This window comes from Rhodofomes roseus, assembly GCF_022264815.1.
Source record: "Rhodofomes roseus strain CIRM-BRFM 1785 chromosome Unknown C8Q71scaffold_10, whole genome shotgun sequence".
Taxonomy (NCBI): Eukaryota; Fungi; Basidiomycota; class Agaricomycetes; order Polyporales; family Fomitopsidaceae; genus Rhodofomes; species Rhodofomes roseus.
This window is the reverse complement of record NW_025952966.1, coordinates 993,917-1,012,824: the sequence shown is the minus strand read 5'-3', so window position 1 is coordinate 1,012,824 and position 18,908 is coordinate 993,917. Positions and strand designations below refer to the sequence as shown.

At 55.8% G+C, this 18,908-nt stretch overlaps 8 protein-coding genes across 8 annotated transcripts; 4 read left to right on the top strand and 4 right to left on the bottom strand.

The window, feature by feature from the left end:
- Window positions 1–21: 21 nt before the first annotated feature.
- On the top strand, window positions 22–1,375 carry C8Q71DRAFT_759838 (HIRA-interacting protein 5). Its single transcript, XM_047923809.1, has 4 exons — window positions 22–269; window positions 318–889; window positions 941–1,038; window positions 1,090–1,375. Exons 1-4 carry the CDS (start codon window positions 44–46, stop codon window positions 1,112–1,114), a joined length of 921 nt encoding a protein of 306 aa, XP_047779034.1. The 5' UTR covers window positions 22–43; the 3' UTR covers window positions 1,115–1,375.
- A 51-nt stretch (window positions 1,376–1,426) lies between these two features.
- Window positions 1,427–2,608, top strand: C8Q71DRAFT_708118 (porphobilinogen deaminase; the record flags this gene model as incomplete). Its single annotated transcript, XM_047920597.1, has 3 exons — window positions 1,427–1,909; window positions 1,977–1,987; window positions 2,041–2,608. The coding sequence occupies 3 exons, from the start codon at window positions 1,427–1,429 to the stop codon at window positions 2,606–2,608; spliced, it is 1,062 nt and encodes a 353-aa protein (XP_047779033.1).
- Window positions 2,609–3,540: 932 nt separating this feature from the next.
- Window positions 3,541–4,458, top strand: C8Q71DRAFT_857997 (UBC-like protein; the record flags this gene model as incomplete). The annotated part of the gene is made up of 9 exons (XM_047927463.1): window positions 3,541–3,607; window positions 3,663–3,739; window positions 3,792–3,896; window positions 3,958–3,978; window positions 4,040–4,132; window positions 4,190–4,200; window positions 4,259–4,310; window positions 4,363–4,381; window positions 4,448–4,458. The coding sequence occupies 9 exons, from the start codon at window positions 3,541–3,543 to the stop codon at window positions 4,456–4,458; spliced, it is 456 nt and encodes a 151-aa protein (XP_047779032.1).
- Window positions 4,459–4,757: 299 nt separating this feature from the next.
- C8Q71DRAFT_723866 (P-loop containing nucleoside triphosphate hydrolase protein) lies at window positions 4,758–6,421 on the bottom strand (the record flags this gene model as incomplete). The annotated part of the gene is made up of 8 exons (XM_047921605.1): window positions 4,758–5,172; window positions 5,216–5,304; window positions 5,360–5,544; window positions 5,622–5,684; window positions 5,741–5,823; window positions 5,879–6,051; window positions 6,130–6,158; window positions 6,235–6,421. 8 exons carry the CDS (start codon window positions 6,419–6,421, stop codon window positions 4,758–4,760), a joined length of 1,224 nt encoding a protein of 407 aa, XP_047779031.1.
- A 642-nt stretch (window positions 6,422–7,063) lies between these two features.
- C8Q71DRAFT_59632 (uncharacterized protein) lies at window positions 7,064–9,375 on the bottom strand. The gene is made up of 6 exons (XM_047919592.1): window positions 9,323–9,375; window positions 8,829–9,223; window positions 8,555–8,772; window positions 8,396–8,497; window positions 7,345–8,341; window positions 7,064–7,290 (listed from the first exon to the last, which is right to left on the bottom strand). Exons 2-5 carry the CDS (start codon window positions 8,894–8,896, stop codon window positions 7,380–7,382), a joined length of 1,350 nt encoding a protein of 449 aa, XP_047779030.1. The 5' UTR covers window positions 8,897–9,223; window positions 9,323–9,375; the 3' UTR covers window positions 7,064–7,290; window positions 7,345–7,379.
- A 573-nt stretch (window positions 9,376–9,948) lies between these two features.
- Window positions 9,949–12,986, top strand: C8Q71DRAFT_59655 (P-loop containing nucleoside triphosphate hydrolase protein). The gene is made up of 13 exons (XM_047919593.1): window positions 9,949–10,048; window positions 10,115–10,412; window positions 10,462–10,486; window positions 10,538–10,985; window positions 11,041–11,163; window positions 11,217–11,347; window positions 11,400–11,662; window positions 11,712–11,793; window positions 11,842–12,021; window positions 12,074–12,357; window positions 12,408–12,508; window positions 12,573–12,669; window positions 12,724–12,986. Coding segments are annotated over exons 1-13 (2,142 nt in total). The 5' UTR covers window positions 9,949–10,047; the 3' UTR covers window positions 12,833–12,986.
- A 31-nt stretch (window positions 12,987–13,017) lies between these two features.
- On the bottom strand, window positions 13,018–14,983 carry C8Q71DRAFT_59724 (DUF895 domain membrane protein). Its single transcript, XM_047919597.1, has 4 exons — window positions 14,745–14,983; window positions 13,643–14,684; window positions 13,492–13,588; window positions 13,018–13,433 (listed from the first exon to the last, which is right to left on the bottom strand). Exons 1-4 carry the CDS (start codon window positions 14,833–14,835, stop codon window positions 13,218–13,220), a joined length of 1,446 nt encoding a protein of 481 aa, XP_047779028.1. The 5' UTR covers window positions 14,836–14,983; the 3' UTR covers window positions 13,018–13,217.
- A 1,277-nt stretch (window positions 14,984–16,260) lies between these two features.
- C8Q71DRAFT_59699 (DUF895 domain membrane protein) lies at window positions 16,261–18,227 on the bottom strand. The gene is made up of 4 exons (XM_047919594.1): window positions 17,820–18,227; window positions 16,718–17,759; window positions 16,567–16,663; window positions 16,261–16,507 (listed from the first exon to the last, which is right to left on the bottom strand). Exons 1-4 carry the CDS (start codon window positions 17,896–17,898, stop codon window positions 16,295–16,297), a joined length of 1,431 nt encoding a protein of 476 aa, XP_047779027.1. The 5' UTR covers window positions 17,899–18,227; the 3' UTR covers window positions 16,261–16,294.
- Between the last annotated feature and the right edge of the window lie 681 nt (window positions 18,228–18,908).

The window sequence follows — 18,908 nt, the reverse complement described above, 5'->3', positions numbered from 1 at the left end:
GTAAGCAGCCAATGCGTCGGCAATTGCTTACAGCACAACCACCATGTCTTCTGCGACCCTTGCATCGTCTTCAATGCGCTCATTATCGCAGGCATCGCGGTCAGTCCTCAGGCATCGCACCACAACACACTCAACACCGCGCCCGGCGTGGAGGCACTTCTCAGCATCGGCGACGTGCTCGGCCAGCCTGCACCATGGCTTGACATTGGCAACATATTCTACGACTCATCCTTCAAGACAGACACACAGCATGGAGCGTCCAATGCAATGTGAGCTCCCTTACGTCCTTTCACATCGCAGATACTCATATCTTGCAGACCGCTCAATGTTCATCCAGACCGAGACCACACCTAACGAGGACTCACTAAAGTTCATTCCTGGTGTGCCAGTCATGGATGACGGCACAGCCGAGTTTCTTGACACCAAGTCCGCGCTCACGTCTCCCCTGGCCATCCGCCTTATGGGCATTGAGGGTGTCAAGAGCGTCTTCTACGGCCCGGACTTTGTCACCGTAGGCAAGGACGCCGAGACCCAATGGTCTGTCGTCAAGCCCGAGATCTACTCCACTCTCATGGAGTTCTTCTCCTCGGGCCAGTCGCTGTTCCGCTCCGAGGAGGACAGGGAGGCAGCGGGCCCGCAGGACACGCGCATCCTCGACACGGACTCGGAGACGGTGGCGATGATCAAGGAGTTGTTGGAGACGAGGGTCCGGCCGGCGATCATGGAGGACGGCGGCGACATTGAGTACCGCGGGCTCACGGACGACGGGTACGTGCGGGTGAAGCTGAAGGGCAGCTGCAGAGGATGTGACTCGAGCACGGTGACGCTGAAGAGCGGTATCGAGCGGATGTTGATGCACTACATCCCCGAGGTGAAGGGCGTCGAGCAGGTGAGTTGCATGCGTGTATCGGACATGCGGCAGATGCTGAGGTTGGTCCAGGTTCTCGACCTAGAGGAGGAGATTGCCCTCGACGAGTTCCAGAAGCTGGAACAGCGCATCTCCCGTGAGCATGGGGACGATGCCAAAAAGGAGTCGCCGTAAGTCCTTGTCATTTTGATAGATGAGGCCATGATTGACCAGTAATACAGTATGGCACAGTACATGTCCGTATAGACGATGCGGGAGACCTGTCTAGCCATTGGATATACTTATAGCATACCTTCGATATAATTGTACACTGCATGCTCTGGATGCGCGCGTCACGATTCGGACATCTATTCTACGTTGCTTGAGCCCTCTCGAGCCTTGTCGTGAGTTCATCGCGCTGCGTTTCCGCTCGGACGAGGCTCGGACGGTGCGATCGGCGATCAGGCCGGCCATTTGAATTTCGACTTCATGGATCCCAGTCGATCATCTGAGTAAATTGCGGCCGTTCAGTATCGCACATGTAACAACGACTCAATACAATCCTTCAACCCAACCACCATGACCACACCCACCACCGCCGCCGCACCCAGCACCCCACGCAAGTTCACGCTCGCCTCGCGGGCCTCCGAGCTCGCCAAGGCCCAGACGAACCTCGCGCGCGACGCCCTCAGCGCCGCGCACTCCTCGTTGGCGGTCGAGACGGCGTTCATGGCGACAGGCGGGGACAAGAACCAGTCGCAGGCGCTGTACCTGCTCGGCGGGAAGGCGCTGTGGACGAAGGAGCTCGAGGTCGCGCTGCTCGCAGGCGAGGTGGACATGCTCGTGCACAGCTTCAAGGACGTGCCCACGGAGCTCCCGCCGGGCTGCGAGATCGCGGGCGTGATGCGGAGGGAGGACCCCGTGGATAGCTTGGTCGTGCAAAGGGGCAAGCCGTGGACGAGGCTGGAGGACTTGCCTGACGGGAGCGTCGTGGGCACGAGTAGCGTGCGGAGGGTCGCACAGCTCAAGCGGAAGTTCCCAAAACTCGTGTTCAAGGATGTCGTGAGTAGTCCATTCTATGCTCTGGCAGTTTGTCCATGACTACACGACGTATGCTACTCGGGTGCAGCGCGGTAACCTGTGAGTCCACACCTTTATCTCGCCCCACAATGGATTCTTACTACACCTCCCAGGAACACCCGCATGGCCAAGCTCGACGCGCCCGACAGTCCCTTCGACGCCATCATCCTCGCACGCGCGGGCATGGTGCGAATCGGCTTAGGCCCGCGCATCACCGCCAACCTCGGGCCGCCGACGCTCTTCCACGCCGTCTCCCAGGGCGCACTCGCGATCGAGATCCGCGCGGACGACGACGCTGCGCGTGCACTCTGCGCGTCGATCACGCACTGGCCGACGGAGTGGTCGTGTCGCGCGGAGCGCGCGTGCCTGCGGGTGCTCGAGGGTGGGTGCAGCGTCCCGGTTGGAGTCCATACGGAGTTGAGGGAGAAGGAGGGGCAGAAGGAGGGTGTGCTTGTGCTCACGGGGTGTGTCACTTCGCTGGACGGCGCGAAGCACGTCGAACACACTATCGAGCGGGAGGTGAAGTCGGTAGAAGAGGCAGAAGAGGTTGGAAAGAATTTGGCGAAGGTGCTTATTGAGACTGGGGCGCGGGAGATCCTCGACGACATCAAGGAAGACCGGGAGAACAAGATCAAACTGAGCGAGGCCGCAGAACGTGCTGGTGCTCCCGCCGCTGCGTAACTTATTCGTTCCTATCACACAAGATGAACAAAAATTTGTATGGCATGTAGAGCTGTAGATGTAGAACAAAATGTACGAGAGCTTGATAACGAGGAGGGTACCTAGCGTGCAGGGCAATGGAAGTGCACGCCAACCAACAACAGTGCCACAAGGTAACGAACTTTTTGCGTCCCCTGCCTACATTTCCCGTACGGCCGATACTTCTTGGGAATTCCTGATCAAAGGAGTAGCAACTTGCAATGCGCATGCATATGCCAACAGTAGGTGCAAAACACTGCAAATATAGCGCTAGGTCAGTAGGTACCAGGTCGTCAGATGCTCACCTCTGTGAATGATGAGCCGACGGGTCGAATGGCTATGAGCAACGATGGTCTGCTGGAGTGACGAGTCGCACAATTTGCTTGCAATCTCGTACGATTTGACAGTCCTGCGACGCTGCAATGTTCCAGAGTTGAATTGCCATTCAGGTATGCGACATAGACATCGGTACTGTAACAGACGTAGGAAAAAGTATCAAAAAAGCTTGTTCCTCGCAGCCTATGTCGCAAGGTGGTCGAGCGTCGCACCAACCAACAATGAGAACCGGGAGGGGGTCGTTCTGCGTCCCCGCGAGCGCCTGCATATCTCCTGGGTCCTAAGACAAGCGAGAAGCAAGTGACTCTAAGGCGGGGACGGCAAATGACATTGTTGAAGAGAGTGGACAGCGCGCGTGCGACCTTTTAAGAGGTCTACACGTTGTTTGGCTCTGTGTGCGTTGTGGCGAGACTGCGACGGTCCGTATCTCGGCGCTTCCGAAGCCATATCGGAGCTGTCCCCGGCGGCGAGCACTTCATACCCGCCCTTCATCCTACCCCGCATATCCAGTGAGGCCTTCATTCATATCCTAGCCAGTAAACTGCTGAATTGAAGATCTCATCTAGCTAGATCAACGAATGGCTGTTTCTACGCGTCGTTTGCAGAAGGAATTGGCAGATCTCAAGAAACAAGGAACGCCAGTAGGTACGGTCTCGCGCGCAGCTCACATACAGGCTTAGGCGGGCTCACGGAATACTAGGCATTGATCTGTTGAGCGCTGACAATTTCGAGGAATGGTTCTTGTCTCTGGAGGTGCTTGGTGAAACCGTCTTTGTGGTGAGTCCCTTGAACTCGCCACCGCAACGCCGCACTCAAGGACACATCGCAGGGCGAGGTTTTCTGCCTCCGGTTCCGATTCGACAGCTCGTACCCGATATCGTCCCCCGCTGTCCAGTTTGTGGTAGATGACAAGTGGCAGGCTCCAATGCATCCCGTAAGTCGCTAGTGTCCTGGACGCCCCGCGTTGTGTACTGATGTCCATCGACTGAATGAAGCATGTCTATACCAATGGTCATGTACGTCCACTCCCTCAGTAATCATTCCCCTAGTTGTCTCAGATTCACTCTTGACTGCTAGATATGCGCATCTATACTGGGGAATGAATGGTCACCGGTACTCAGTGTCGTGTCAGTCTGCGTGACTCTCCAGAGTATGCTGGCGTCCTGCAAGGTTAGTACTGTACTCCGTCAACGCCGCATAGTAAGTGAAAGGCATCTTTTTGCACAGGAGAAAAAGATGTGAGCGTCGCATCTCCAATCATACTCTGTGCTGCATCGAGTCTCACTCTATTTCTAGACCTCCCGGTAACGATCGATACGTCAGACACGCCCCTGATAATCCGAAGGAGGTTCGTACAAAACATTGTCAATCGATAGTGAAACTCACTTATGCTTTTACAGACTCGCTTCGCGTACGATGGTATGCATTATCCTACGTTACCATGGCAGCGCCCGTCCAACTAACAGGCTGGCCCGTCTTGCACAGATGACACGTAAGTGATTGATCCCTCTGATCTTTGCACGGAGCTGACTGCCATTGCCAGTGTATAACTTTTCGTTATGGGCTCTGGGAATCCGATGTGAAATTGTACAACATATATTCACTGACTTTCTGTACTGCAGCTGCCGGACATAGACCCGCCTTCGCGACTCGCAAACTCGCACATGTATATCGATCACATGCCTTTCTGTTCTGCTATACTAGTATTATATTCCCTGCATGGAGGTGTCCATTCTGACAATGAGTGACAGTCCTCTCGAGTGCCGGTTCTGTCTAGATCACATCGAACCCAAGTCTACTTCAATCTCGGGTTGTGCATAACATGTCCCCTCGCATCTACTCTCGTCACAGACCCGGTCTCGCCAGCCATGAAGTCCCTTCCACTCAGAGCGTCAAACGCGACCCTCGCATTGCTCGCCGACGGGCGAAATCCGCCCGGATGTCCTTGCAACGTCTGTGCCCTCTGCACAAGTGCGTCCATCTTCATCTTGTAGGTCGTACACCGGCTCTTCGCTTGCGCCACGGAGCGGGCGTCGGGTGCCGGGTGCTTGCCCTTTGTCTCGTCTGAGGTTGGGGTAGCGCAAAGCTGCGACAACTCTGTGGCTGACAGGGGGAGTAGGCCTGCCATGGTGGAGGAAGGGGTTGGGAGGAGGCGGTGGAGGACGGGCGTGAGTTTGGACCAGTTGCGCTTGATGTAGTCCTGCAGGCCTCTAGTGAGCATGTACATTACGATGAGTGCGCTCAGCCACTCACAGTTGTCTGCTCGTGGTCCCACTCTGTGATGGGTCCAGGATCGTCCGCGTGACGCCCTTCAGCTCGCCATGTTGAACCAGGTCGCCGAGCTACGCAAGGGCATACGTTAGCTGCTTTCCGCGATATAGCCCGACTCAGGCTTACCTGAAATACGGCGACGTAGCGTAGCGTGCCCAGCGTATCATCAACGTCCAGCGGACTGGGACTGACGCAGGCCAAGATCAACAGCTTGTTGGCCTGCCCCGACGACTTGCGCGACCGGTCGAAGATGTTCTTTAGGGCCATCGTCAGCCTGCTGAGTCCCCGGACAGGACGGCGCGGACGCAGTCCTTCAGGACTGATAGGGACTTGTTTGCTGCGAGGAGTCATTTTGGTTGGTGGCTCGTGACAGTGGTTTGTGACATACTCTCGATGGACTCTTTCATGGTAGCCATGTCGTTCTGGACGAGGATGCTTGACCGCTCGGACCCTAGATCGTAGGTGAGACGGCGACGCAGGTGCGTGCGCGCGAAACAAGGTACGAACCTGCGAGGTCGACAATGGTGATCTGCGACTTCCTCATGGTTTCCTCCCGAGAACAGATATGGAGACGTATGATGGAATGCGACCTGTGCAGAGGTTAGCCTCCCAATCATGCAGAGCGCGCCGCACTGGAAACCTTACCTGCTACTAGTACTGTTCTTTACCGTACTCCTCGTCAAACGCAATTCCTTCGCCCTACCAATGGAACGACACAGTGCCTCAAGCGACGGCGCCTCGTGTCTGGTCAAGCCGCTGTACTGGACTTCGCTAGCCCCAGTAACAAGCACCTTCACGGGATCAAGTGGCGGGTCAGCCTAGAGCAAGTCAAATGCCAAGTTGCCTCTATTCTCGAAGGCTTCGATGAAGATCGAGTATTGTTCGCTCTGGTCTACTTCCTTCCAGACCCGCTGAACCACTTTATCTGTAGCACGGATGGTCAGACGGAGCCTCGATGTCAGAAGGATAACGGGAAGACCTAACTTCTAGCGCAGTCGTACTGTATGTCTTGCCAGTGCTGGTCTGTCCGTATGCGAGGATAGATAGCTCGCGCGCGTCGAAGTTGAGGCATTGCTCGACGGCTTGTGACACTCTCATGCCTTTGTACACGGCATCATTGTCGAGGTCGCTGCCAAATACCGCGCTGGCTCTAAAGCTCTTCGTCGAGAACCGGCCGCTTGTGTGCATACTTAAGCATGGGCCGCTTTTAGAGTCTCTTCCGAAGACACTTACCCAACCGCACGCACCAAAGGCTGCGTGAAATGAAGCGTCCGAGGCTCTTGCACGTCAATGAGCGAGAAGGCGCCGCACGCATGGTCCTTCTCGAGCAGAGGCCGGACTCTGATGAAGGTCTCGACGAGACTACCGCCCTCTGAGTCTGACGCAGATGTGGCTTGCTCCGATTGCTATGTCGAGCGATGTTTGGCCATGTGCTGTTGTATCAGCGCCTTATTCTGCGGGACGTCAGTGAACATAGAGTCGACTAGGCGTAGTTACATAAAAGCATCGGCTTACATGCAGCACATACTTGACGCCATCGGTCAGCCCGGGCGGGTCTATTGTGATGTCCTGTAGAACCGTCGCAGAACGGTACACTGCACAGCCAACATACCTACGAGTGCCATATATAGCTGAGAGTGGATACTCAGTGCGACGGATCAGACCCGAAGAGCGCGTGTACATCGTCCGCGCATTATAATCGTATCGGTGCGCATCATCGTCCAAGACAGGTCTGAAATATAGTAGCTCGTCTGACCTCTCACACAGGTCAGTGAGCCCGTTCAAGCGTGATGTCGCACGACGAGTCAGAATGACCTACCGACTCATGGCTAGGGCAGCTATAGCACAATCACAACCAAGTTCCCGGTGCAAAGTCGAACAAACGGGCATCCAGTGACTGCAAGTGACAGAGTATACAAGCACAACATCGTCGACAGAGCTAGAACAGTGCACAGGGAGACGCTAGTAATACACACGGCTCTCCGAGAGCTAGAGATCTTGTCATGTGCCCAAGGAAATAGAGAAGACGGTCGTCGCTGAGCAAACCGATAATACAGCTACGCAAGCATTCAGTCGCCGATAGATACGATGAACACAGAAACGAAGCGCACGTGAGGAGGAGTCGCAAGCATCGCTGTTGACCGTGTCAGCAGCACCCAGCACAGCCATCACCGCACCCACACCGCCCAGCAGGGCAGCCACACCCTCCAGCACACCCGCACTCCAGGGGAGGGATCGAGACGAGGCCAAACGCCGCTCTTCGCTCCTCGCGCTCCCTCACGCCCCCACTGAACAGCGTCGAAGGGTATACTGTCACGTTCATCGCGTCCAGGCCCGCCATACGCGTCGCAGGCGGGAGCGGGAGCGACGCCGCGCGCGCGAAGAACGCGTCGATGAAGTTCGGTTGCGTACCGGGACCTAGCTTGGCGCTTGATGAAGATGAGCCCGCGCCCGGGGATGGTAGCCCGACCCCGCTCTCGTTGTCCACGCATGTCCCACACCCGTCCTCGCAGTCAGGAAAGTCCTCAGATGCGTGCACAGGACCGCGATGCTGGACGCACCCCGGACACGTGCACTCGACGCCGCAGCAGCATCCGGACCCGGCTAACGAAGCTATCTCGCTGAGAGGCGGGATAGGCGGAAAGACGGGGAGAGATGTAGATTCGCTGTGGGACATGCCAGGATAGCGGATGGGAGGCAGCTGCAGGTCTCGTTCGTCGAACGTATGTAGGTGCGCCGATCTTGTTGACGCAGCCTCGGCACACCCGGATCTGCGCCTTTTACGCTGTGGTGGGTAATGTTCGGGTGAGGGACGATGGGGGAGGTAATTTGGCGGTTGGTCAGAAGCGAAAGTGCCGCAGTGCTCTGGTTGTCCATGTCTAGGAGCATTATCACTAGAAATCGCCGTCATTTGAGCAGAGCCGGTTTCGTTGTTGACGACCGGGTGTTCGTGGGTCCAGCAGATGGCGGCGGCGGCGGCTAGAGCGGTCAGTCCGTTCGCGGAACGCTGGCCTAGGTGAGGCGATGTGTCAGCGCCAGACGGATGCATAGCCGCCTGAAGGCAGCGACAGCCCGGGGCACCGCAACCACACGAGCTCGAAGTGCTTGCTGGTGGAGGAGAGGAGGTCAGTCGTATACAACGCTAAAGCAAGACCGACAAACCATTGAAGCTGGATCCGGCAATCGACGCACTCTGTGATAGCTCAGATGGTAGGCTCTTGAGACCGTTGGGTAGTGCAGGAGCGATGGGCTTGAATCGACGCGCTGTAAGTTGAGAGACAGTCAACGAAAAAGTGGAGTGGAGGCGCCATAGGCACGCACACTTGCTCGATGAAGAGGCAGCAACCTGGGGAATTTGAGCGGGGGTTTCCGCCAGTGACCCAGAGGCGCAGTTGCATTTGTTGTGCATTCGCTTCGTCTTCCGTAGCTCCCGACATTTCCCACATTGGGAGACTGGTCGGCCCTTCTTCTTGATCTCGAAGAGAGGTCGGTCGGTATGCTGGCACGACGAGGAGCGATGGCCCTTGATGCACGATTCACTTGGAGGTCGTCGGCGATTAGAACAAGGTTATAGGCGATTACAATTTGGGTTTACCATGCAAACTTCTGGTCGTTCACGAACTGCAGTTTCACATGAGGTTGTGAGTATGCTACACAAGACATTATGTACTGACCATTCTCTGGTTGCGCTCTCCCGGCACAAGTGGACGGACGAGACGAGCCTGGGGAGGACTAACTTCAATAAGTAGCTGAGCGGCACGCTGGGAGGCATGATCAAAGCGGTCTCCCGGGTCCTCTCGGGACTGAAGAGGTACGCGATCACGCGTCACCAGCGCTGCGCATCGGGCAAGATTGCGTGACAAGTGTGACGCACCTGTGATGATTGTCACCCGGCGGGGAATGCTGTGGCCAATCGTGCAGTAAGGGTTGGTGAAAGCCGCTGAGGACCCGCAAGGTGCTGACAGCAGTACGCGTTCATATTGGATGGAGCTGAAGACGTCCTCATGGGGATATTCGCGAGCAAGTGATGGTGTTGTGCACCGGTGAGCAATTCGACATGCCTCTGAGATATGCCGTCAAGTGGCTTACTGTAAAGTGCGAGGAATGACGGCACAACGAGTGTTGGAAACTACCTCATGAAGTTTGCTTTCGGTGGGTGGCGAACACCGACAGAGCGCGAACCTGGACACTAAGTATATGGTGCCATCAAGTCATTCAAACGGTCACCACCTAGGCAGGCCTGAGGCCTGAGGCCTCTGGATAGTGACTGCGGCAAGTCTAGACATCAAAGAACCACACCGCGAGTCAAAAACACAACCACAAGTGACGCACCATTGACGCTGCTGCAGACGAACGTTCGCCACACCTTACACATCGATCCTCGCTGTACGAGGCAATTGTGCGTCGGGTGATCCCTGAGCATGCGATCAACTGTGTACCCGTCCAGACGCGAATTTGACTCTCGGACTTTATCGTCAAGTACCCTACGGGTGAGGCCTTTGCGGTGGTACGCTGCTGGGCAGATGCAAGTAGCAGAGCATCGTGCAAAGTGCGCTCACAGCCACGCCCACGCCGACCTGCGCACAAATGCCTCAATCAAGACTACGATTGCCTAACTCGGTAAGAAGGCCAACCACGATCGGGATTGGCTCACGTGCGACGACGACGTTTCCGCCACACGTCCTGCGTGACGCACTCACTGGCAGCTCACCCAGTGTGGGCAGCGGCGCGGTCGCTGCGTTTGTCAGTCACATTGTAAGGTCTCCAATACCCAACTCTAGTCATACGCGCGCAGCATCACAAACAAACAAAGCAGTACGTGTTTCTTTATTCCGTACGTACGCGATCTCAGTCTCCTGCTGAACGCCACAATGTACACAGTGCGAGGTAGACGCAAAGCCCAGAACCGTCGGTCAGGAACGTTCGACCCAGAAGATGCGAAAAAGGTCAAACATACACGCATTGGCGTGTGGGACTTCTACGAAGAGAAACGACCAATACTAGGATGGAATATTCCCGGGACATCGATGGTCGAACACTACCTGGATATGACCCGGAGTTTGCCATATGTATGGCGCATGATGAAGGACATCTCACAAATCAGAAATTGCTGGCTTCTTGTAGTATTATACGTCTTCATCGAACTCGCACACTCATTGATCCCAGCTGCATCACTATGGTATCGTGTGTCATTATTACTTCAATAGCATCGCTGACCTTCTTCGCAGGTATTCTGGTCAGCTACTATCAATTGTATGCACCACGACGCGCATTCATTCCGTGCGTAACTCATGGGATTCATAGGTACAAATCGCGATAGACACGCGTACCGTTGACAAGGACTTCCTTGTACGCATCTCTGTCGGCCGCATGGGCTGCGCCGTGCTCGGCCGTCTGCTCGGTCATGCCAAGAGCACAATATCCTACCCGCTAGCAAACCGTCTCAAACAATACTACACCGTCCACCTGTTCCATGCCCGCGCTCGCTTGGACCTGCCGACTTTCGAGGACCCCGCCGTTCAACGCCAGCTCGAGGAGGCGAGCCAGGCGTCCCAAGGGGGCGTCGCATGGGATACCTTCTCGATGACGACGTCTGCTGTGTCTACAGCGCTGCATATCACGTCTGAGGTGTCGATGCTCGCGACGATCCTGAAGGATCAGCCAGATGGCAAGTTGCTGGCAACGATCAGCCTATCACAGAGTCTCCTCGATTGGTTCTCAAAGAGCAACTCGATCGACAGAGGGCACGGCGGTATTACCCGTTCATGAAGTTTCTTTGACCGGATATTGATATTCTACCATTGTAGTCTGGGCTGCGACGACACGCAACCAAGACTTCGTCAAGATGCAGGGGCTCAAACGCGTCGTCTCGTACCCTGAGCACCGCAAGGAGTTTGTCGCCGGGAACCTAGCAGAGTACTGCACGACAGGTATGTCTGTCAGATGTCTTTGCCGTATCGTTTCGGACCAATGCTGTATATAGTGTTCAAGGAAGCCGCTCAGCGTGTCGGCGACCAGGCCGGTGACTTCTGGGAAGTCAGACGCCAATGGAAGAGCCGTAAACGGCTATCCCTTGCGTCCCTCCTCAAAGAGCCCTGGAAGGAGCTCCCGCAGGTAAGACAACATGTGTCTTGTCGCCAAAGCCAACGTCACAGACCGCGCGTAGATCGTTTTCACCCTCCGCGCAGTGCAATATCCAGCATCCATTCCTGTCTCCCTTGCCTCTCTGAATCTCATCCAACACACCGCCTCCAGCTTTGGCTGGACGGTGTACCGGTTCATTGACCAATTTGGGTCGATCGCGGACCAGCTGGCTACTGTGCGCAAATTGTACGATATTGTCAACATCCCAAACCGCATATCGGATGGCACTCTACCGTTCCCCGAGGACACGCAGAAGGCCAAGGCGGGCATCACCGTGGAATTCAGGTATCTCTCTGTTGGCGATGGTTTGGGGCCATGCTGATGCTGGCTTTAGGAAGGTATCGTTCCGCTATCCGGATTCAGAGGATTGGGCACTGCGGCATGTCTCTTTCAAGCTTCTTCCCGGTCAACTCTGCGTATGTCTGTGTCGACATTGCTATCGGTCTTGTGTTCACATCTGTTAGGTCATCGTCGGTGCTAATGGGTCCGGCAAAAGTACCGTCTTGAAGTTGATCATGCGCCTCTATGATGTCGAGGAGGGCGAGATCCTCATTGACGGCAGGGACATCCGCACACTGAAACTGGGAGATCTTCGACAAGCGGTCTCAGTGCTCTTCCAGGACTATACGCACTTCCCATTGTCGGTACGCATGCGCGTGCACCCACACCCACCATTATCCTAACGACAGCACGCAGATCCGCGACAACATCGCCCTCGGCAATCCAGGCCACGCGACGAACGACGACCAGGTCCGGCTCGCAGCCAAGCTCGGCGGGGCGGAAGAGTTCATCGAGCGCCTCCCAGAGGGGTTCGACACGTATCTCGATCGGCCAGTGACAGACTACTATTCCGGTGTCCCAGAGGGAACGAAGACCCTGTTTGGACGGCCGGTGGAGTATGCGGGCCTCCGCGGGATAACAGCGATGCAGTCGAACACGGGGCATAGCCTGAGTGGAGGACAGATGCAGAGGCTGGCAGTGTACGTTATTGAAGCCTGGTCCGTGAGGTTGATCGTTGACTATCCCACAGGGCCCGAACCTTCATGCGCTCAATAGTGGCCGAAGACAGTACTGTGGGGCTGCTTTTATTTGATGAGCCTAGTGCATCGCTAGACCCTACAGCTGAACATGGTACGCCCCTACGGAGTCAAACCGCTCTGTCCTCCCCACGCTCACATGCACTTCCTGACAACAGACCTCTTCACTCGGCTGCGACAGCTGCGGGGCGACAAGACTATGCTCTTCTCATCACATCGTTTCGGGAACCTGACGAGACACGCAGACCTGATCCTGTACGCTGTGGAGCGCACCTCTTCATATCACCGTACCTAACGTTTCGCATACAGATACATGGACGACTCTGCTATCGAAGAGGCGGGGACGCACGCAGAGCTCCTAGCTCGGGATGGTGGCTATGCAAGGATATGGAAGCTTCAGGCGCAAGCGTTCATATAGCCCAGGACCGGTTCCTTGGACTTTGGTGCTTCATATTGGGCGCTTTGTGTAAGTATCGCGTGCAGGCACTGTTAATTAGACAATCCAGTCTCTTCGGATGTAACGATTGCAACATGAAGCGGACATCTGTCGCCGACTTCACAGTCTACGAGCCATGGCAGTGTCATACACGAAGATGTGACAATCTCGAAGCATTGAGTCGCTAGTAAGTGGAGGTACTGAGTTGTACTACGTGTTCTGTTGTCTAGGGATCTATCAACAAAGCCGTGCACCGAAAACTGAAGGAAGGGTGCACGGGAGGCCGTACGACGCATTAAGCGCAGCACACTGGTCTATCATTCATACAATGGTTTGCTACCCCATAGATTGCACGGGTAAGAGAAGTCTATTTACTTGCCGATTCTTCGGTTATGCTGGCACTCTTGACCTCCTCGCCCTCTTCCTGCGCCAGTTTCGCCTCGCGGTTGACCTTCCTATCTCCCAGCCCATATCCGATCTGTCGGACGACCAGCCAACCGGGGTACAGCGAGATGGCCCACAGGCCAAAGTTCAAATACACTCCGCCGACCTGGGCGAAGATGGGCATGCTGTTCAATCCGTACTGCGAATCATCCTGGTAAGTGAGATGTCTCTATACGGCGTGTGGGTGCAAGACTTACGCTAACAGCCTGTGAAGCCGACTCGACGCCTCGCAGCAGCCCGGCAATGCGCACAACCTCCTCCTCGCTGTTTGCTATGTTCCCGACTGCGAAATACCTGCATCCTTATCAGTATCATCCTACTACCCGATGCCGCGAGGTGTACACTCACAGGTATAGGTACTGGATCTGGAAACCGATGATCTGGAAGAGGAACAGGGCGAAGCCTTTGCCGAAGCCCGGGTCGACCCAGTCGTACGTCGGCTGTGTTCTGCGGAACTCAGTCACGAGGACCGTTGCCCAGAGCCACCACATGCCCTGCAAGCCGAAGACGACGAAGAACGCCCAACGTGCGCGGGTGTATAACTTGAGCTTTTTGTAGTCGAGGAAGGCGCCGAGCAGGTTGCCCGCGATCATGGCTACGATGCCGGAGAGGAATGAGCCGAGTGCGCGCACGCGCACGGTGAACCAGAGCGACTGGTACGTGTATACGACGGCCTCAGAATAGACCGCTTGCACGATGAGGGGGGCTATGAGCAGGAAGTTCTTGGTACAGAAGAGCCTCGCTGTCTCCCGCAGCTCCGCGATGTTGCCGTTCGTGATCTGCAGGCGAACTGGGACGCCGTCCTTTCGCTCGACTTGATCGGGCCTGTTCAGCAAGAGGCCTGCGAACGGCCCGAGTATCTGCAGCGCGATGAAGACGAGGTACACTGTGTATGAGACACTGCCGGCCTCGCTCCTGTTAGCATTGATGCCCAGATTGATCGCGCCTCCGAGGCATTGTCCGGCGACTCGGAAGGTGAGCCAAAGCCCCAAGAAGCGACCCTGGTTATATGGCTCGGGGTATGAGAGAGCGATCGCCGCTTCGGACATCCAGAAGACACCAGCCGACAAGCCGCACAGTGCGGCGCCGAAGAGGACAAACCACTCGGTGCCGAACCTGTTGTTGGTGTAGATCCCGGCGGTATATGGGACATATCCCATGGTGCCAATGATGAGCGTCCACTGGATCCCGATCGCTCTGACCACGACACTTGACAGGATGCAGGTGAGGACCATGAGAGAGTATAATAACGCGTTGCTTGCGTTAACTAGGGATGGGTTCTGCCCCCCTCCCGCTCCGAGGGAGTTCACAGCAGTCCAGAGGCCCGGTGCTAGAAGGTTGCACACTCCCAAAATGACCGCGTTGTAGATCGTCGAGCGGTACCATTTCGCTGCGATTAATCACTTATTAAAAACGATATGAAGTCTGACGACGAGATGAATAGGCTCACTCTTCTGCCGCACCACCTTCTGTTCTGAGTTTTCGAGCTCAACGTCCGCGGCGGTATACTGGTGTTTGCCATCCGCCATTGTTGGCTCCATGAAGACGAGTTTATCTCGGTCAACACATGCTCCCGCAGACGGGTCAGGTTTATAGGGTATCGAGCACACCACCTGCAGGCGCCGTAGGGGGCCGGGGAAGCACACATCGTATCGCGTGGGATCGCTTCTGTGTGTCCTTCGTGGCTGTCAAACAAGTCTATGGTCATCGGAACAACTGGGGTAAGATCTCTCAGGCAGACACGCCGCGAATCGCGGGTGTCCATGCTTATCCTAGCCTTTAACCTGCTGTGTAGGCCTGCCAGAGCCAGATGTGCTCTTGCAGCGTCATGATCATGGTCATTGGGGCTTGAACCTGAGAACAACGTCTGCGCAGCAGTACGTTTTAATGCAATGTCGCACTCCAACGACGAGGAAGTGGGCTTTACTAGGGTAGCTAACAGTCAGCAGGCGCGATATCGAAGAACTCGCTGGATAGCCGTCATCGAACCTCGGAGTTGTGTCAATGTATCGCTCCGCAAACCTTGATAGGTAGAAAGAACCTGAACAGGGCCGCAGGAGGGCCGTTCGGGACTCCGATGCGGAGAGGGGGGGGGTTGTCAGTCTACTAGTAGCACTGTCGGGTCTTGCAACTCACCGATATATCCATGCAGATTGAGAGGGGATCAAGGAGCGTCCAACGGGTCGCAGTGTCACCATTATCAGGGACCTGGCCGGAGGAGAGAGCCTTTGTGAATCCCCGACTGATGAGAGTCGAGACCGCGGCCGCGAGCGACAAGAGACTCTTTGATTTTGAATGACTATGTGGTTATGGTTGCCCTGTTCAGATAGCATGATTAGAGAGGGGCTGAGTCTGCACTGCCTAGCTGTTTGTGTACAGTACTCACGTACTAAATGCGTATCAAGGTTGGTAGTACTACCGCGCCCGGCGGCCTCACTGGCAGCTGCAAGGAGGCTTGGCTGAGGCGCTCAACGCGGATTGCGGGCGCCTAAAACATCGTAGTAGTACATACAAGCGGCCGTGACGGTGACCAGGTCCACGATACTTGGTTCGCCATCGCTACACGGCAGCCGACGCAGTCGCTGTGGATTTACCACCATATCCTGTGCAGGCTCGTTCTCTAGTAAGTGCAGCATGCAGGGACTCAGATCGCCTAGACTCTCCAATTTCCTCGGACTCGAGTCGCCTACGGCATGAAGGGGAGCGAGTCTGTCGCCGTTTTCAAAGGCCACGAGTCATGTCAGTATCAGACACGACTCCTCTCGACGGTATGGCACTGGCAGTCGCCAAGCACTGGGTGGCTGATTGCTGATGTTGAGATACACTACACGTTGGGTTGCCTAGTAAGGATCGGTCAAGAAACCTGTGCACCGATAAGTGAAGGAAAGGTGTGCAGGAAGGAGCTAGCACGATGCATACAGGACCATGACTGATTGCTCTTCGTCTATCGTTATAGAAAGGTTTGCTACCCGATGTATCGCGTGGGTAAGAGAAGTCTATTTAACTTGCTGATTCTTCGGTTACGCTGGGACTCTTCCCGTCCTCCCCCTCTTCTTGCACCAATTTCGCCTCGCGATGGACCTTCTTATCTCCCAGGCCATATCCAATCTGGCGGACGACGAGCCAGCCTGGGTATAACGAGATGGCCCACAGGCCAAAGTTCAAGTACACTCCGCCGACCTGGGCGAAGATAGGTATGCTGTTCAATCCGTACTGCGAACCATCCGGGTAAGTAAAATGTCTCGATGGGGGCGGGCGGGTACATGACTTACACTAACGGCCTGTGAAGCCGACTCCACGCCCCGGAGTAGCCCCGCGATGCGCACAACCTCCGCCTCGCTGTCTGCTAGGTTTCCGACTGCGAAATACCTGCACCCGTGTCAGTATCATCCTACTAACCGATGACGCGAAGTGTGCACTCACAAGTACAGGTACTGGATTTGGAACCCAATGACCAGGAAGAGGAAGAGCGCGAAGCCTCTGCCGAAGCCCGGGTCGACCCAGTCGTATGTTGGCTGTGTCTTGCGGAACTCGGTCACGAGGACCGTCGCCCAGAGCCACCACATGCCCTGCAAGCCGAAGACCACGAAGAATGCCCAGCGTGCGCGGGTGTACAACCTGAGCTTTGTGTAGTCGAGGAAGGCGCCGAGCAGGTTGCCCGAGATCATCGCTACGATGCCGGAGAGGAACGAGCCGAGCGCGCGTACGCGCACGGTGAACCAGAGCGATTGATACGTGAAGACCACGGCTTCGGAATACACCGCTTGCACGATGAGGGGGACTATGAGGAGGAAGTTCTTGGTGAAGAAAAGCCTCGCCGTCTCCCGAAGCTCCGCGACGTTGCCATTCGAAATCTGCAGGCGAACTTTGACGCCGTCCTTCCGCTCGACCTGTTCGGGCCTGTTCAGCAGGAGGCCTGCGAATGGCGCAAGCGCCTGCAGCACGATGAAGACGATGTACACTATGTACGAGACACTGCCAGCCTCGTTGCGCTTCGCATTGATACCGAGGTTTATCGCGCCTCCCAGGATCTGTCCCCCGACCCGGAAGGTGAGCCAAAGCCCCAAGAAGCGACCCTGGTTGTATGGCTCGGGGTATGAGAGAGCGATCGCGGCTTCGGACATCCAGAAGATACCAGCCGACAAGCCGCACAGTGCAGCGCCGAAGAGGACAAGCCACTCGGTACCGAACCTGTTGTTGGTGTAGAGCCCGGCGGCGTATGGGCAATATCCCATGGTACCAATAATGAGCGTCCACTTGATCCCAATCGCTCTGACCACGACACTTGACAGGATGCAGGTGACGACCATGAGACAGAACGTCAATGCGTTGCCTGCGTTAACCAGGTATGGTTTCTGTGCCCCTCCGGCGCCGAGGGAATTCATAGCACCCCAGATGCCTGGTGCAAGGAGGTTGCACACTCCAAGAATAAGCGCATTGTAAATCGTCGACCGGTACCACTTCGCTGCGAAACAACATTCATAAGTTCCGATGCCAGGTACGCCGACGAGGTGAATAGGCTCACTCTTCCGCTTTACCACCTTCTGGTCCGGGTTTTCGAGCTCAATGTCCGTGGCGGCCAAGTCTCCCTTTGAACCCGCCATCGTCGGCTCGTTGAACGCGAATATGGCTCGGTCAACGCAGGGCCCTGCAGACCGGTTAGGCTTATAGGAATCGTGCACACCGTGTGCAGGCGCCGTAGGGTGCTCAGAAGCGCTCGTCTCATATCGCGTCAGATTGCTTCTCTATGTCCTTCGCGGCTGTCCCGATAGCCATGTATGGTTATGGCGCCGCATGAGCTCATCTGGCAGTGGCACTAGCAGGCCTACTAGTACTACGCAGTATGTTGCATGATACCTAGTAGTGGGAGCATGGTCAGCCGTGATTCGCGGCGTGTTTGTTGAGAGCGCTCTTGTTCCGAGTCAGTTGTTCAAATGGCCATGGACTTGACTTGTTTGACTCGAAGCACCGTCTGCAAAGCAGTAACTTCAAATGCAATTTCACAGCACAACGACGTCGAAGTGAGGGTTACTGGACCCGTAGGGAAGCTGACCATCAGCGGGCGCGATGTCGAAAAGATTGCGGGGCGAAGCCAGTGTTGCCGTAACCGAGACTCGGGATTGTGTCACTGCGTTGTCTCGCTCCACGAACCTTGATAGGCAGAACAAAAAGGGAATCTCAGCCGCCGTCCGGGGCTCCCTCAGAGCATGCGGGGGGCTAATGTGAGTCTGGAGAATGGTACTGTGGGGTCATCTCAACTCACCGTTATATCCACCCAGTTTGAGAGGGCATCAGACAGCGTTCGACAGGTCGCTTTATCGCCAGTATGATGAAAATGAGAGGACTCGGAGAGAGCCTTCGCGAGCCTCAGCCAGACTCAACGCATGTTGAACAAACCGCCAGATGGAGTCATGTCCACAGCCTGCCACTAGGCCGGGCGATCCGACGTTCTGAGTCCTTTGAATACATAGTCATTGTTACCCCTATGCAGAATATGAATCAGACTGAATCCACAGGATAGAGAGTGGTATTCTGCACCCGGTTAGTTGCGTACAGTCACGTAGCACGTACCAAGGGAGCGCTCGAGGAGCAGTTACAGTACTGGCAGGGCTCA

Excerpts from the sequence above, each read along its gene's own strand:
- C8Q71DRAFT_759838 (XM_047923809.1), top strand. The coding sequence starts at position 44 with ATGTCTTCTGCGACCCTTGCATCGTCTTCAATGCGCTCATTATCGCAG. Across the intron at positions 890-940 it reads AGGTGAAGGGCGTCGAGCAG|GTTCTCGACCTAGAGGAGGA; the intron begins GTGAGTTGCATG and ends AGGTTGGTCCAG. Across the intron at positions 1,039-1,089 it reads GATGCCAAAAAGGAGTCGCC|TATGGCACAGTACATGTCCG; the intron begins GTAAGTCCTTGT and ends CCAGTAATACAG.
- C8Q71DRAFT_59632 (XM_047919592.1), bottom strand. The coding sequence starts at position 8,896 with ATGTCTTGTGTAGCATACTCACAACCTCATGTGAAACTGCAGTTCGTG. Across the intron at positions 8,773-8,828 it reads AACGACCAGAAGTTTGCATG|TGAATCGTGCATCAAGGGCC; the intron begins GTAAACCCAAAT and ends ACGACCTCCAAG. Across the intron at positions 8,498-8,554 it reads TGCCTCTTCATCGAGCAAGT|CGCGTCGATTCAAGCCCATC; the intron begins GTGCGTGCCTAT and ends CTCAACTTACAG.
- C8Q71DRAFT_59655 (XM_047919593.1), top strand. Across the intron at positions 10,413-10,461 it reads ATCCCAGCTGCATCACTATG|GTATTCTGGTCAGCTACTAT; the intron begins GTATCGTGTGTC and ends CCTTCTTCGCAG. Across the intron at positions 12,670-12,723 it reads AGACACGCAGACCTGATCCT|ATACATGGACGACTCTGCTA; the intron begins GTACGCTGTGGA and ends TTTCGCATACAG.
- C8Q71DRAFT_59724 (XM_047919597.1), bottom strand. The coding sequence starts at position 14,835 with ATGGAGCCAACAATGGCGGATGGCAAACACCAGTATACCGCCGCGGAC. Across the intron at positions 14,685-14,744 it reads GAAGGTGGTGCGGCAGAAGA|CGAAATGGTACCGCTCGACG; the intron begins GTGAGCCTATTC and ends GATTAATCGCAG. Across the intron at positions 13,589-13,642 it reads CAGATCCAGTACCTATACCT|GTATTTCGCAGTCGGGAACA; the intron begins GTGAGTGTACAC and ends ATAAGGATGCAG.
- C8Q71DRAFT_59699 (XM_047919594.1), bottom strand. The coding sequence starts at position 17,898 with ATGGCGGGTTCAAAGGGAGACTTGGCCGCCACGGACATTGAGCTCGAA. Across the intron at positions 17,760-17,819 it reads GAAGGTGGTAAAGCGGAAGA|CGAAGTGGTACCGGTCGACG; the intron begins GTGAGCCTATTC and ends GTTGTTTCGCAG. Across the intron at positions 16,664-16,717 it reads CAAATCCAGTACCTGTACTT|GTATTTCGCAGTCGGAAACC; the intron begins GTGAGTGCACAC and ends ACACGGGTGCAG.